A 16,081-nucleotide genomic window follows, 5' to 3' on the forward strand; every position below is an offset into this window, starting at 1 on the left:
TCGTATTCAGCATTTCACTGTAAGGTCTACTACACCTGTTGTATTCAGCATTTCACTGTAAGGTCTACTACACCTGTTGTATTCAGCATTTCACTGTAAGGTCTACTACACCTGTCATATTCAGCATTTCACTGTAAGGTCTACTACACCTGTTGTATTCAGCATTTCACTGTAAGGTCTACTACACCTGTTGCATTCAGCATTTCACTGTAAGGTCTACTACACCTGTTGCATTCAGCATTTCACTGTAAGGTCTACTACACCTGTTGTATTCAGCATTTCACTGTAATGTCTACTACACCTGTTGTATTCAGCATTTCACTGTAAGGTCTACTACACCTGTTGTATTCAGCATTTCACTGTAAGGTCTACTACACCTGTTGTATTCAGCATTTCACTGTGAGGTCTACTACACCTGTTGTATTCAGCATTTCACTGTAATGTCTACTACACCTGTTGTATTCAGCATTTCACTGTAAGGTCTACTACACCTGTCGTATTCAGCATTTCACTGTAAGGTCTACTACACCTGTTGTATTCAGCATTTCACTGTAAGGTCTACTACGCCTGTTGCATTTGACGCATGTGACTAATAAAATTTGATTTGATGATGGCTGTGAACTTGGGGGATGGTTCTATAAGTCAAATAAATGATGATCACTATTATTATTATTATTATTATTATTATTAAAGGGAAGAAGAAGAAGAAGGTTTCTCCTGACAAGATGGTGGAGATGCAGGCGAAGATCGAGGAGGAGAGGAAGGAGCTAGAAGCCACGCTGGACATGGAGGAGGAGGAGAGGAACAAGGCCAGGGCAGAACTGGAGAAGAGAGAGAAGGATCTCCTCAAAGCGCAGTGAGTCTGGGGTTACAAACATTCCCTAAGTTCCCAAGTTTTCCAGAAATCACAGTTGAAGAATAATCTACTGCTTCTAAATATTATCTAACGTTAGCCCCACCCCTAGATACTTTTGGATGCCCTCTTGTCGATCAGAGACCTCTAGAAGGGTATAAGGAATATGTCAGAAACTCCATCTAGCCTACTAAAGCTATTTTCAGATCTACTGAGCCCTGACCTCTAACCTCCTTCCCCCAGGCAGGAGCATCACCTGCTGCTGGAGAAGCTGTCAGCCCTGGAGAAGAAGGTGATCGTAGGAGGAGTGGATCTCCTGGCCAAGGCTGAGGAGCAGGAGAAACTACTGCAGGAGTCTAACAATGAGTTAGAGGAGAGACGCAGGAGGGCTGAGCAGCTCCGCAGAGAGCTAGAGGAGAAGGAGGTATACCGTCTAACACACTGTATTACAGTGGCCTTCAGAAATTATTCAGACCCTTTTACGGTTTCCACGTTTAGTTGTTACAGCCTGGATTTGAAATAGATCACCTTTAGATTGTTGTGTCACTGGCCTACACACAATACCCCATAATGTCAAAGTGGAATTATGTTTTGGTTTTTTTCAAAATTCACGCTGTAACACAATTACATTTGGAAAAAGACAAGGGTTGTGAATACTTCCTGAAGGCACTGTACATCATACCATCAAGTCAAAGCAGCACTGCAGAGAACTGGAGGAGAAGCGGTTCTATCAACTGAAGAGTTGTAAATACATATATGGCTTAGTGGTTAACTCCCCTTGCTCATCTGACATGTCTCATTTCTGCATCAAAGTACTCACCACTACACTTCCTCTGACTGTTTGAGCGGGGTTGATTCTCAGTGATAAGTGGCGCTGATGAGAGGTGATATTTTGGTGACATGGCACATGCCCAGCATATTGGGAAACGAAATGAGTCATAACGTATAAACAACTGTCCCATGTCCAACTGGCACCCTATTCCCTACATAGTGCACTACTTTTGACTAGAGCCCTATGTCGGGGGAGGGACAAAAAATTGAGACTACAGACTATTTTATGGGACAATATATTTATGTTGTTGTGGAGAAAGATGAGTAAATGTATTTATTTATTGGTTCTTGTAATTTTCATGAGAGATGAAAATGTCAGGAATTCAACTTTTTCATTTAATTTAATTTTTTAAATATATTTTTAAGGATGTCATTCATTTAAAAAAATATATATTATTATTATTTTTTAAGGTAGTCATTACATTTTGGGTGGGGTTGCCAGAATTTCTGGTGAAAAAAATGGAGTCCATGCTGACAAAGTTTGCATACCACTGCCTTTAAAGTCTACTAAGTCACACCAGTCAGCACCTTTAGTTCAGATAAGGTGCCTGCTTTGCTTTCCCTGAAAATGGCAATGGCATCTGTCGATGAGCAGAGGAATTGAACATAATAAAAGCTACAAACTGACTCTGGTCAGAAGCAGTGAACTTACATAGGGAATAGAGTATCTTTTAAAAATGTACATAGTTCTGTCCTTGAGCTGTTCTTGTCTATTGATGTTCTGTATTTAGTTCTATATGTAGTTCTGTCCATGAGCTGTTCTTGTCTATTGATGTTCTGTATTTAGTTCTATATGTAGTTCTGTCCATGAGCTGTTCTTGTCTAATGATGTTCTGTTTCATGTCATTCTGTATTATGGTTCATGTTCTGTGTTGGACCCCATGAAGAGTAGCTGCTGTTTCTGCAACAGCTAATGGGGATCCTAATAAAATACCCAAATACTCCTTGTTTCCATCAGGGGGAAAAGCCTTCAGGCGTTTCTGCATGTTCAGTTGTCTCCGGCGGAGCAGTCTTCTATGTTCAAGGGAGACTTTACACATATTTAACGTCAGATTCAGTATCTCCAGCACCATACCAGTATCTACATGGAGATAATTAAATCAGGTTCAAAAGTGGTGAGGTTTCCCGTTTTAATGATTAAATAAATGAAATGAAATCCAAAACTCCCTGTCTTGTTTGTGGCGTCCATGCAGGCGGAGCGTCTGGACATGGAAGAGAAGTACTCCAGTCTGCAGGAGGAGGCTCAGGGGAAGACCAAGAAGCTGAAGAAAGTCTGGACCATGCTGATGGCTGCCAAGTCAGAGGTAAGAATGTCCAAGTCCCACAGGACTCTGGTGAAAACTAGTGCACTATATAGTGAATAGGATGCATCCCAAGTGGGTTGAAACACAGGACTGGGGCCTTGTTGTTTTGTGGATGACCTGCAGCAGGAGCAGAACATTAACACACAGCATTGGTTCATTACTTCATTAACACACAGCATTGGTTCATTAACACACAGCATTGGTTCATTAACACACAGCATTGGTTCATTACTTCATTAACACACAGCATTGGTTCATTACTTCATTAACACGCAGCATTGGTTCATTACTTCATTAACACACAGCATTGGTTCATTTCTTCATTAACACACAGCATTGGTTCATTTCTTCATTAACACACAGCATTGGCTCATTTCTTCATCAACACACGGCATTGGCTCATTTCTTCATCAACACACGGCATTGGCTAATTTCTTCATCAACACAAAGCATTGGCTCATTTCTTCATCAACACATGGCATTGGTTCAGTGGTTGTCTTGTGGTTGTTGAGAGGTTGTTGTTGTGTTGTCAGATGGCCGACCTGCAGCAGGAGCATCACCGGGAGATCGAGGGCCTGCTGGAGAATATCCGCCACCTCAGCAGAGAGCTACGACTGCAGATGCTCATCATAGACAGCTTCATCCCACAGGAATACCAGGTGTGTGTGTGTGACAACTACCTGTCTGTCTACATGTCGTAGACCTGTGTGTATGTGTGTGACAACTACCTGTCTGTCTACATGTCGTAGACCTGTGTGTGTGTGTGCGACATGTCGTAGACGTGTGGAAACGTGTGTCTGTCCATTTATGTTTGTGTGAGAGCGTATTTAGTTAGCACTGATGCTAATATGGTTCCTGCTTCTTCCTGTCTGGTGCAGGAGATGATTGAGAACTATGTACAGTGGAATGAGGACATTGGGGAATGGCAGCTGGTGAGTTCTGCATACAGCCACAGTGAAATATTTAACCTGAGAATAGTTAGGCTAAGGGGAGGGAGTTTCTCCATTAACATAGACAGTACAGAGCCACGTTGGTGTGATTGCCTCATGCTGATGACATTGTTTACTTGTTGGTCCTCAGAAGTGTGTAGCGTACACTGGTAACAACATGAGAAAACAGACCCCCGTGCCGGACAAGAAAGAAAAAGATGTGAGTTCTTAGTTCACACCGACATAAGAAGACAGGCAAGCATAGTGCATCTGGATAATATTATTTGACCCTCTCTTTATGTTCATCCTCCACCCTCTCTCCATCCCCCTCTCTTTCCTCTCTCCCTCTCTCCACCAGCCGTTTGAGGTGGACCTGTCTCATGTGTACTTGGCCTACACAGAGGAGAGTATGAGACAGTCACTGATGAAGCTGGAGAGGCCCAGGACCTCCAAGAGTAGTAGGCCCAAGACTGGACGAAGGTAAACCAGCACCACCGCATGTCTCCCAGCTGCTGCCGGTACATCGTTATCCACCATGAACAATAGTGGTAGTACCAACCAGGATAACAGTACTAATATACCAACCAGGATAACAGTACTAATATACCAACCACGATAACAGTAGTAATATACCAACCACGATAACAGTACTAATATACCAACCAGGATAACATTACTAATACACCAACCAGGATAACAGTACTAATATACCAACCAGGATAACAGTACTAATATACCAACCACGATAACAGTACTAATATACCAACCAGGATAACAGTACTAATATACCAACCAGGATAACAGTAGTAATATACCAACCACGATAACAGTAGTAATATACCAACCACGATAACAGTACTAATATACCAACCAGGATAACAGTACTAATATACCAACCAGGATAACAGTAGTAATATACCAACCAGGATAACAGTACTAATATACCAACCAGGATAACAGTACTAATATACCAACCACGATAACAGTAGTAATATACCAACCACGATAACAGTACTAATATACCAACCAGGATAACAGTACTAATACACCAACCAGGATAACAGTACTAATATACCAACCAGGATAACAGTACTAATATACCAACCACGATAACAGTACTAATATACCAACCAGGATAACAGTACTAATATACCAACCAGGATAACAGTAGTAATATACCAACCACGATAACAGTAGTAATATACCAACCACGATAACAGTACTAATATACCAACCAGGATAACAGTACTAATATACCAACCAGGATAACAGTACTAATATACCAACCAGGATAACAGTACTAATATACCAACCACGATAACAGTACTAATATACCAACCACGATAACAGTACTAATATACCAACCACGATAACAGTAGTAATATACCAACCACGATAACAGTACTAATATACCAACCACGATAACAGTAGTAATATACCAACCAGGATAACAGTACTAATATACCAACCACGATAACAGTAGTAATATACCAACCACGATAACAGTAGTAATATACCAACCACGATAACAGTAGTAATATACCAACCACGATAACAGTAGTAATATACCAACCACGATAACAGTACTAATATACCAACCAGGATAACAGTACTAATATACCAACCACGATAACAGTAGTAATATACCAACCAGGATAACAGTAGTAATATACCAACCACGATAACAGTACTAATATACCAACCAGGATAACAGTACTAATATACCAACCACGATAACAGTAGTAATATACCAACCACGATAACAGTACTAATATACCAACCACGATAACAGTAGTAATATACCAACCACGATAACAGTACTAATATACCAACCACGATAACAGTAGTAATATACCAACCACGATAACAGTAGTAATATACCAACCATGATAACAGTACTAATATACCAACCACGATAACAGTAGTAATATACCAACCAGGATAACAGTACTAATATACCAACCAGGATAACAGTACTAATATACCAACCACGATAACAGTAGTAATATACCAACCACGATAACAGTACTAATATACCAACCACGATAACAGTAGTAATATACCAACCAGGATAACAGTACTAATATACCAACCAGGATAACAGTAGTAATATACCAACCACGATAACAGTAGTAATATACCAACCACGATAACAGTACTAATATACCAACCAGGATAACAGTACTAATATACCAACCACGATAACAGTAGTAATATACCAACCACGATAACAGTAGTAATATACCAACCACGATAACAGTAGTAATATACCAACCACGATAACAGTACTAATATACCAACCAGGATAACAGTACTAATATACCAACCAGGATAACAGTAGTAATATACCAACCAGGATAACAGTACTAATATACCAACCACGATAACAGTAGTAATATACCAACCACGATAACAGTACTAATATACCAACCACGATAACAGTACTAATACACCAACCAGGATAACAGTACTAATATACCAACCAGGATAACAGTACTAATATACCAACCAGGATAACAGTACTAATATACCAACCAGGATAACAGTACTAATATACCAACCAGGATAACAGTACTAATATACCAACCACGATAACAGTAGTAATATACCAACCAGGATAACAGTACTAATATACCAACCAGGATAACAGTACTAATATACCAACCAGAATTATAGTACTAATATACCAACCAGGATAACAGTACTAATACACTGAGTGGACAAATAATTAGGAACACCTTCCTAGTATTGAACAGCCTTTTTACCCTCAGAACAGACTCAATTCATCAGGGCATGTACAAGGGGTCGAAAGCGTTCCACGGGGATGTTGGTCCATATGGGTTCCAATGCTTCCTATAGTTGTCAAATTGGCCCGATATCTTTTGGGTGGTGAACCATTCTTGATACACACGGGAAACTGTTCAGCGTCAACAACCCAACAGCATTGTAGTTCTTGACACAAACCGGTGCGCCTGGCACCTACTACCATACCCTGTTCAACGGCACTTCAATCTTTTGTCTTGTCCATTCACCCTCTGAATGACACACATACACAATCCATGTCTCAATTGTCTCAAGGTTTAAAAATCATTTTGAACCTGTCTCTTCTCCTTCATCTACACTGATTTGAAGTGGATTTAAGTGACATCAATAACAGATTCACCTGTTCAGTCTGTCATGGAAAGAGCAGGTGTTCATTTGTTTACTCTGTGTATATTAACCCCATGATCATCTCATTTGTTTACTCTGTGTATATTAACCCCATGATCATCTCATTTGTTTACTCTGTGTATATTAACCCCATGATCATCTCATTTGTTTACTCTGTGTATATTAACCCCATGATCATCTCATTTGCATCTCAAATGGCACCCTATTCCCTATGGGCCTAGGTCAAAAGTAGTGCACTATATAGGGAAAGGGTGCCATTTGTGATGCAACCCTCCTCTTATCTCCTGACAGGAAAAGATCAGCGAATCCCGAGGCTGTGATGGAATCCCTGCTGCAGTGAGAGAGCCAATCAGGGCTGGAGCCCCATGTACTGCAATGAATCTACACTGCTTTACCTTAGAATGAACAACAGTCAGTCAATGATTCTACACTACTTTACCTTAGAATGAACAACAGTCAGTCAATGAATCTACACTACTTTACCTTAGAATGAACAACAGTCAGTCAATGAATCTACACTACATTACCTTAGAATGAACAACAGTCAGTCAATGAATCTACACTACTTTACCTTAGAATGAACAACAGTCAGTCAATGAATCTACACTACATTACCTTGGAATGAACAACAGTCAGTCAATGAATCTACACTACTTTACCTTAGAATGAACAACAGTCAGTCAATGAATCTACGCTACATTACCTTAGAATGAACAACAGTCAGTCAATGAATCTACACTACTTTACCTTAGAATGAACAACAGCAGTCAGTCAATGAATCTACACTACTTTACCTTAGAATGAACAACAGTCAGTCAGTCAATAAATCTACACTACTTTACCTTAGAATGAACAACAGCAGTCAGTCAATGAATCTACACTACTTTACCTTAGAATGAACAACAGTCAGTCAGTCAATAGTCGAACATGAAGATCTTTATTGTCGTTATTTAAACAGATGTTGTTAATACACTGTTTAGCCAAGTAAGGTTTTAAATGTGAAGGGAGGAGAGGAAACTGTTGGTCGGTCGGTCAGGGAGGGAGGGAGGGGAAGGAGGGAGGGAGGGAGGGAGCAGGCAGCAGAAACTACTGTAGGATTTAGTCAGCGTCCCAAATGGCGCACCCTATTTAGTGCACTACTTTTGACCAGAGCCCTATGGGATACCCTATGAGCCCTGGTCAAAAGTAGTGCACTAAATATGGAATAGGGTGTCATTTGGACCTGCCCCTTAGACTGCTCAAGTCAAGGGGACCTTGTATTATAATAAGGGGAGGCTTGTTGAGGATAGTCAGCTTAATGTTGAGTCTTAATGTAGTCATCGAGCACAGTTCAGTGGGAAACACACTGGCTACGTCCCAAATGAAACCCTATTCCCATTATAGTGCACTACTTTTGACCAGGGCTCATAGGGTGTCCTGTAATGCTCTGGTCAAAAGTAGTGCACTAAATAGGGAATAGGGTGCCATTTGGGACGTAGGAGATTCGTCTATGATGAGCACAAGCCATGGTTTTTTGAACAGGTCTTCAAAGACGAAAGCGACGACAACAACAAACACTGTTTTGAGATGACGATGTCGCCACTCCTACTGGCAGGATGTAATGGATACATCTGATGGCCTTTCACAAAAAAACTATTCCAGAAATGATTCATATGTGCACCACAGGTCATAATGCCCTTATTTCAAGCATCAAACTTATGGGAGTCTGAAGTGTGCTTTTAAGCTTAGTTTCCTTCTTTATGTCTGAAGGGTAGCACATGCATGCCATGCTGCTTCCATAGACGAGTGCGCCACAATGGGACAAACTACACTATATTTAGTCTCCAAATGTTTAGTGAAAACGAATACATTTGCACAATGAGCGCTTATCTCTAAAATGCATCCTTACAAGTTGTTGGTTAGCAAGGGTATTTTCACCATATTAGCATGGACGTGACATCAGTCGAAACACCCCAAAATAAAATGTGATATTAATAACGAGATACTACAAGCTGAAACCAGCCTCTTACGATTCCCCACGTTGCAGCTTTCTGTCATTGTTGTTCGCTATCTGAATGTTCAGAATCGTAACGCCACACGGACTTCTGTCTTGTCGAGACGCACTGATGTCAGCTAACCCGTCTATATAGTAATGCCATTCGCCCATTAAACACTAACTAGGACATTCATTTGTCACGCTTTGATTTCTTCCTTTACAGCTCATCGTTCATGGTGTATTGTAGTGGAAGCAAAGTGTCTTTATTTTGGAATTTACTGTATTTCAAATGTTTACATTACTGTATTTTGTTAATTTATTAAATTATTGCACATGTCTAATCTCACTCTCTTTCTTTGTCTCTTTAGATTTGATTTGTCTGGTTGCCGTGTGATTTGTCTGGTTGCCGTGTGATTTGTCTGGTTGCCGTGTGATTTGTCTGGTTGCCGTGTGATTTGTCTGGTTGCCGTGTGATTTGTCTGGTTGCCGTATGATTTGTCTGGTTGCCGTATGTAGCATGTTTTAAGATTGGAATCATGCTAGGTTTCTCCTTCTAGGTTTCTCCTTCTAGGTTTCTCCTTCTAGGTTTCTTCCTCTAGGTTTCTCCTTCTAGGTTTCTCCTTCTAGGTTTCTCCTTCTAGGTTTCTCCTTCTAGGTTTCTTCCTGCCTTCTTGGGAGTTTTTTCAGCCACTGTGCTTCTTCATTGCTTGCTCTCTGGGGATTTAGGCTACGTGTCTCTAAAGCCCTTTGTGAGAACTGCTGATGTAAAAAGGACTTTATAAAATAAATGTGAATGATTGATTGATGCTTTAACGACATGGTCACTGCCATCGAATTTGCCTTGTTGCACGATTTGCCTGGTTGTCCACACACATGAAATAGTTTAATGTTAAAGATTGTGTTTTACTGGTGCTTTAGTGTGGAGACTGCCAGACATTTCAGTGATTCCACATTATGAAATGTAGTTTGAGGCTAGAGTCAGGAATGGGTCAAGTCTAGAAAATCTATGGTGCAGTAGTATCAACACACTTAATAAACCACATTTGCAACAATACAATTTTGCCACTTTTACAAGTTAATTTATTCATAAATAGTACAAAAATAACTGTCATAATACATTTAAATAATACAATAAATAACAATACGAGGTACTGGACTATGCAGAGTTGACAGAGTTTCCATCAGTCCTCTCAGCAAAGCTCTAGGGTTGTTTGTGAAGACCGGCAGGGAGGGGGACGAGAGTAGATGACCTTGGCACAGTTGACAAGGTTTGTCAGGAGATCGTGGAGCTGTTCCTCATCACCGTTCTCCTTCACATTGCAGTTGGTTGGATGAAACTTGGGAGAGAACAGAGAACATTCCACTGAGAACCATAGACTGCCCAAGGAACCCAGATCACTACCTTTAGAACCCTCAGGGTGTTTGCCTACAACATGCATGGTGCTCAGTACACCTTGTGTAAAGAAACAAGATTTTACAGATGAATCAAATAGTATCGCATTATGGGATCATTTTCCTGGACTAGGATGAAGACAGTTTAATGGTCTCAGATTAAGATCATTTACAATGAAAGTTATTTTTAGTCCAGGCCTAGACTTCATCCATGTCTGTTTTGAGTTACTTTTTCTACACTGATAATTGTTATGGCTAATAGTCAGAGTAGTAGTTACTGTTTGATTGACAAGAGCAGGGCTCTGTTCAAGTGTGTGCAACATTACAAGATATAAATACATTGTGTTGAACAGACAATCTCTACTCATGAATGTATATCTGCAAAATTCTGGATATTTCACTGAATACACCTAAGCTAGCCCGGGTGCCAGTCTGTTTGTGCCATCATGCCACTCCTTTGGCATGACAAGAATTTGCAGCCCAGGCTAGAGTAGACCCCAACAACCAAGTTTAGATTTGTCTGAATGATTCCTTACCTTATTGTACTGCTTCAGCACTCTACTGATTTTAGATATGTTGTTAAATGGAATCCTGTGCCTCGTATGGCTTATGGCAGACAGAATAGTCTCAGCTATGCAGAAATCTTTAGGCTGTAATTTTGAGAAAGTCATGATTATTGATGAATCTGCTGCTGTAATGGCTACAATAGCCTGTAGAAATTTATTAAATACATTGTCACCTTTCTGGTCAGCACTAATAAGTGTCTGATTGCGTCAACAAGTGTTGACATGGGTAAGTTAACAGTAGTTATGACCGATGGACATGAGGGTCCCGTTATCCAGACACAAGTGAAGGCTAGTCTTGGGACTAAGGAGCACTTTCAATGGTGAATATCCATTGAACATGGTTTTCATTCTCTAGGACTAGGCTTAATCTGTGTCTGGGGAAAACGGCCCATGATGGAACGTTGTCTACCATGTTTTCGGGCCTATTCATCAAGGTTATGGATACACTTTACCCCGTTTGCCCTGCAGCGATCTTGATCGAATCCCGCCGGCACTAGACTGTCCAAAAGGGCCTGAAACTAGAAACAAAATGTCACAAAATTTTTGTTATTTGTGTCAATTTTTCATGACCTCTTTGCTCTAATTTTTAACAAGAAGCTTTCTAATTCGATAGAGCAGAGCAACATTTGATAACACTGTAGATACAATGGATTATAATGCTGTTATAACACTTGTTATAATACTTGTCATATGCAACATTTCAATCTTCTTACCTCCAGACCTCCTTTGAGGATCTTGTTAACCTCGTCGATGATCATACGCAATAGATGAGTCTCATCAGATGTCTTAGTGGGCGCAGTGAAGACCAGCACAAATGCAAAGGAGAAGAGGAGAGCGACAGTCTTCATGGCTTTACAGCAGTAGTAGTAATGGTAGTAGTAGCAGCAGGCTATGACTAGATACAGTCAGCCCTCGGGGTGAAGAAGGTTGAAATGTGACTGACTTGCAACGTCAGTCACAGGCCTCTTATACTGTCTCTTGACACTGAAACTCCTCACAGAGCACGTTAGATAGAGATCACTAAGTCACAGCTAAAATTATGACAATCAACATCCAGGATGTCCTTATATGGGAAGTAGTATTGCATATGATCATTTAGCAATCAAACTGAAACTTGATGATTGACGGAGTGAAAATGTATGAAGTTTAATTTAAAAAGGCTATATATTTTTCACATTTGTGTTATTTCATTAGAAATGATTGTTTGTAGGGACCTTAATGTGTGTGTAAAATATTACTGTTCTCAGGTTTTGTATTCACCTAGCTATGTTGTTAAGACGGCTGAACTAACTGTAATTGGCTCTGGATAAGAGTATCTGCTAAATTACTAACATATAACATGTATGGCTCTTTAACAGTCTGATGGCCTTGTGATAAAAGCTGTTTTTCAGTCTCTAGGTCCCAGCTTTGATGCACCTGTACTGACCTTGGATGGTTGTTGTCCTTGAATGTCTTTTTGGCCTTCCTGTGACATTGGATGCTGTAGGTATCCTGGAGGGCAGGTAGTTGGCTCCCAGTGATGCGTTGTGCAGCACCACTCTCTGGAGAGCCCTGCGGTTGAGGGTGGTGCAGTTGCCGTACCAGGCAGTGATACAGTCCGACAGGATGCTTTCGATTGTGCATCTGTAAAAGTTTGTGAGGGTTTTAGGTGCCAAGCCAAATGTCTTCAGCCTCCTGATGTTGAAGAGGCGCTTTTGCTCCTTGTTCACAACACTGTCTGTGTGTGTGGACCATTTCAGTTTTCAGTGATATGTGCACTGAGGAACTTAACTTTATACCTTCTCCACTGCTGTCCCGTGGATGTGGATAGGGGGGTTCTCCCTGTGCTGTTTCCTGAAGTCCACGATCATCTCCTTTGTTTTGTTGATCTTGAGTGAGAGGTAATTTCCTGACACCACACTCGCAGAGCCTTCACTTCCTCCCTTTTGGCTGTCTCGTCATTGTTGGTAATCAAGCCTACTACTGTTGCGTCGTCTGCAAACTTGATGATTGAGTTGGAGGCGTGCGTGGCCACGCGGTCATGGGTGAACAGGGAGTACAGGAGGGGGCTGAGCATGCGCCCTTGTGGGGCCCCAGTGTTGAGGATCAATGAAGTGGAGGTGTTGTTCCCTACATTCATCACCTTGGGGTGGCCCGTCAGGAGGTCCAGGACCCAATTGCACAGGGTGGGGTTCAGACCCAGGGCCTCAAGCCTAATGATGAGCATGTAGGGTACTATGGTGCTGAATGCTGAGCTATAGTCAATGAACAAATCAAATGTTATTTGTCACATGCTCCAAATACAACAGGTGTAGGTAGACCTTACAGTGAAATGCTTACTTACAAGCCCTTAACCAACAATGCTTTAAGAAGTTACGATTTAAAAAAGACGTGTTAAGTAAAAAATAGATAAGTCGAAAATAGAAAATAAAAGTATGTTAAAAGATTGGAATCATGCTAGGTTTCTTCTTACTTCCTCTCTAGGTTTCGTCCTGCCTTCTTGGGAGTTTTTTCTAGCCACTGTGCTTCTTCATTGCTTGCTCTCTGGGGATTTAGGCTAGGTATCTCTAAAGCACTTTGTGAGAACTGCTGATGTAAAAAGGACTTTATAAAATAAATGTGAATGATTGATTGATGCTTTAACGACATGGTCACTGCCAAGAATTTGCCTTGTTCCACGATTTGCCTGGTTGTCCACACACATGAAATAGTTTAATGTTAAAGATTGTGTTTTACTGGTGCTTTAGTGTGGAGACTGCCAGACATTCCAGCGATTCCACATTATGAAATGTAGTTTGAGGCTAGAGTCAGGAATGGGTCAAGTCTAGAAAATCTATGGTGCAGTAGTATCAACACACTTAATAAACCACATTTACAACAATACAATTTTGCCACTTTTACAAGTTAATTTATTCATAAATAGTACAAAAATAAATGTCATAATACATTTAAATAATACAATACATACAATAATTAACAATATGAGGTACTGGACTATGCAGAGTTGACAGAGTTTCCATCAGTCCTCTCAGCAAAGCTCTAGGGTTGTTTGTGATGAGCGGCAGGGAGGGGGACGAGAGTAGATGACCTTGGCACAGTTGACAAGGTTTGTCAGGAGATCGTGGAGCTGTTCCTCATCACTGTTCTCCTTCACAGTGCAGTTGGTTGGATGAAACTTGGGAGAGAACATTCCACTGAGAACCATAGACTGCCTAAGGAACCCAGATCACTACCTTAGAACCCCAACATGCTGTACTTCAACAAGGCTCAGGGTGTTTGTCTACAACATGCATGGTGCTCAGTACATCTTGTGTAAAGAAACAATATTTTTTTTGCGGATGAATCAAATAGTATTGCATTATGGGATCATTTTCCTGGACTAGGATGAAGACAGCTTAATGGACTCAGATTAAGATCATTTCCATAGAAAGTTATTTTTAGTCACAGCTAAAATTATGACAATCAACATCCAGGATGTCCTTATATGGGAAATCATAATGCATATAACCAATTAGCAATCAAATAGTATCAAACGGAAACTTGATGACTAACAGGGAAGATATCCTGAAATTTCCATCCCTAACTATGACATCTTCCGACAAGATAGAACTGCCAAAGGGGGCGGAGTTGCATTCTCCTGCAGAGAAACCCTGCAGAGTTCTGTCATACCACCCAGGACTTTGCCCAAACAATTAGAACTTCTACTTTTAAACATTCACCTTTCCAAAAACAAGTATCTCACTGTTGCCACTTGTTATAGACCCCTTCAGACCCCAGCTGTGCCCTGGACACCATATGTGAATTGATTGCCCCCCATCTATCTTCAGAGTTCGTACTGTTAGGTGACCTTAACTGGGATATGCTAAATAACACCACGGCCGTCCTACAATCTAAACTAGATGCTCTCAATCTCACACAAATGATCAAGGAACCTACCAGGTACAACCCTAAATCAGTAACCATGGGCACCCTCTTAGATATCATCCGGACCAACTTTCCCTCTAAATACACCTCTGCTGTCTTCAACCAGGGAGCCTTCGTGCATAATGGGTCCGCGGTCAAACGACCACCCTCATCACTGTCAAACACTCCCTAAAACACTTCAGATAGCAGGCCTTTCTTATCGACCTGGCCAGGGTATCCTGGAAGGATATTGACCTCATCCTGTCAGTAGAGGATGCCTGGTTGCTGTTTAAAAGTGCTTTCCTCGCCATCTTAAATAAGCATGCCCCATTCCAAAAATGTAGAACTAAGAACAGATATAGCCCTTGGTTCACCCCAGACTTGACTGCCCTTGACCAGCACAAAAACATCCTGTGGCGTTCTGCATTAGCATCGAATAGCCCACTCGATATGAAACTTTTCAGGGAAGACAGGAACCAATATACTCAGTCAGAAATTTGCATCCTGTAGCACTAATTCCAAAAGGTTTTGGGACAATGTAAAGTCCATGGAGAATAAGAGCACCTCCTCCCATCTGCCCACTGCACTGAGGCTAGGAAACACTGTCACCACTGATAAATCTACAACAATCGATAATTTCAAGAAGTATTTTTTTTCGGCTGGCCATGCTTTCCACCTGGCTACCTATACCCCGGCCAACAGCTCAGCACCCCCTGCAGAAGCTTGCCCAACCCCCCCCCCCCCCCCCCCCCCCCGCTTCTCCTTCACCCAAATCCAGGCAGCTGATGTTCTGAAAGAGCTGTAAAATCTGGATCCCTACAAATCAGCTGGGCTAGATAATCTGGACCCTCACTTTCTAAAATTATCCCCCGAAATTGTTGCAATCCCTATTACTAGCCTGTTCAACCTCTCTTTCGTATAGTCTGAGATCCCCAAAGATTGGAAAGCTGCCGCGGTCATCCCCCTCTTCAAAGGGGGAGACACTCTAGACCCAAACTGCTACAGACCTATATCTATCCTAACCTACATTTCTAAGGTCTTTGAAAGCCAAGTTAACAAACAGATCACCGACCATTTCGAATCCCACCGTACCTTCTCCGCTATGCAATCTGTTGTTGATGTGTGCAGAGGGTCCCTGGTTCGCGCCCGGGTATGGGCGAGGGGACGGTCTAAAGTTA

The 16,081-nt window shown here is 41.3% G+C and overlaps 2 protein-coding genes across 5 annotated transcripts in view; one reads left to right on the plus strand and one right to left on the minus strand.

Moving 5' to 3' along the window:
* Positions 1-9,397, plus strand: part of LOC110504546 (kinesin-like protein KIF3A) — a 33,767-nt gene extending 24,370 nt beyond the window's left edge. For 3 of the 4 annotated variants that reach the window (XM_090220759.1, XM_090220761.1, XM_090220762.1), the window contains 8 exons: positions 694-856; positions 1,097-1,277; positions 2,878-2,988; positions 3,522-3,647; positions 3,867-3,920; positions 4,069-4,137; positions 4,276-4,397; positions 7,380-7,941. In XM_090220759.1, the coding sequence (XP_090076885.1) occupies positions 694-856; positions 1,097-1,277; positions 2,878-2,988; positions 3,522-3,647; positions 3,867-3,920; positions 4,069-4,137; positions 4,276-4,397; positions 7,380-7,428 (875 nt within the window). In that variant the 3' untranslated portion in view covers positions 7,429-7,941. Of the gene's footprint in view, positions 1-693; positions 857-1,096; positions 1,278-2,877; positions 2,989-3,521; positions 3,648-3,866; positions 3,921-4,068; positions 4,138-4,275; positions 4,398-7,379 lie in introns of all 4 variants that reach the window. The other variant, XM_090220760.1, reaches the window with a different exon arrangement.
* Positions 9,398-10,117: 720 nt separating this feature from the next.
* Positions 10,118-11,991, minus strand: LOC110504551 (uncharacterized). Its single transcript, XM_021583317.3, has 4 exons — positions 11,735-11,991; positions 11,474-11,539; positions 10,992-11,105; positions 10,118-10,400 (listed from the first exon to the last, which is right to left on the minus strand). Exons 1-4 carry the CDS (start codon positions 11,867-11,869, stop codon positions 10,254-10,256), a joined length of 462 nt encoding a protein of 153 aa, XP_021438992.1. The 5' UTR covers positions 11,870-11,991; the 3' UTR covers positions 10,118-10,253.
* Positions 11,992-16,081: the final 4,090 nt, after the last annotated feature.

The sequence above is a fragment of the Oncorhynchus mykiss genome, chromosome 25 (assembly GCF_057628025.1).
Source record: "Oncorhynchus mykiss isolate SJ-2025 chromosome 25, ASM5762802v1, whole genome shotgun sequence".
NCBI lineage: Eukaryota > Metazoa > Chordata > Actinopteri > Salmoniformes > Salmonidae > Oncorhynchus > Oncorhynchus mykiss.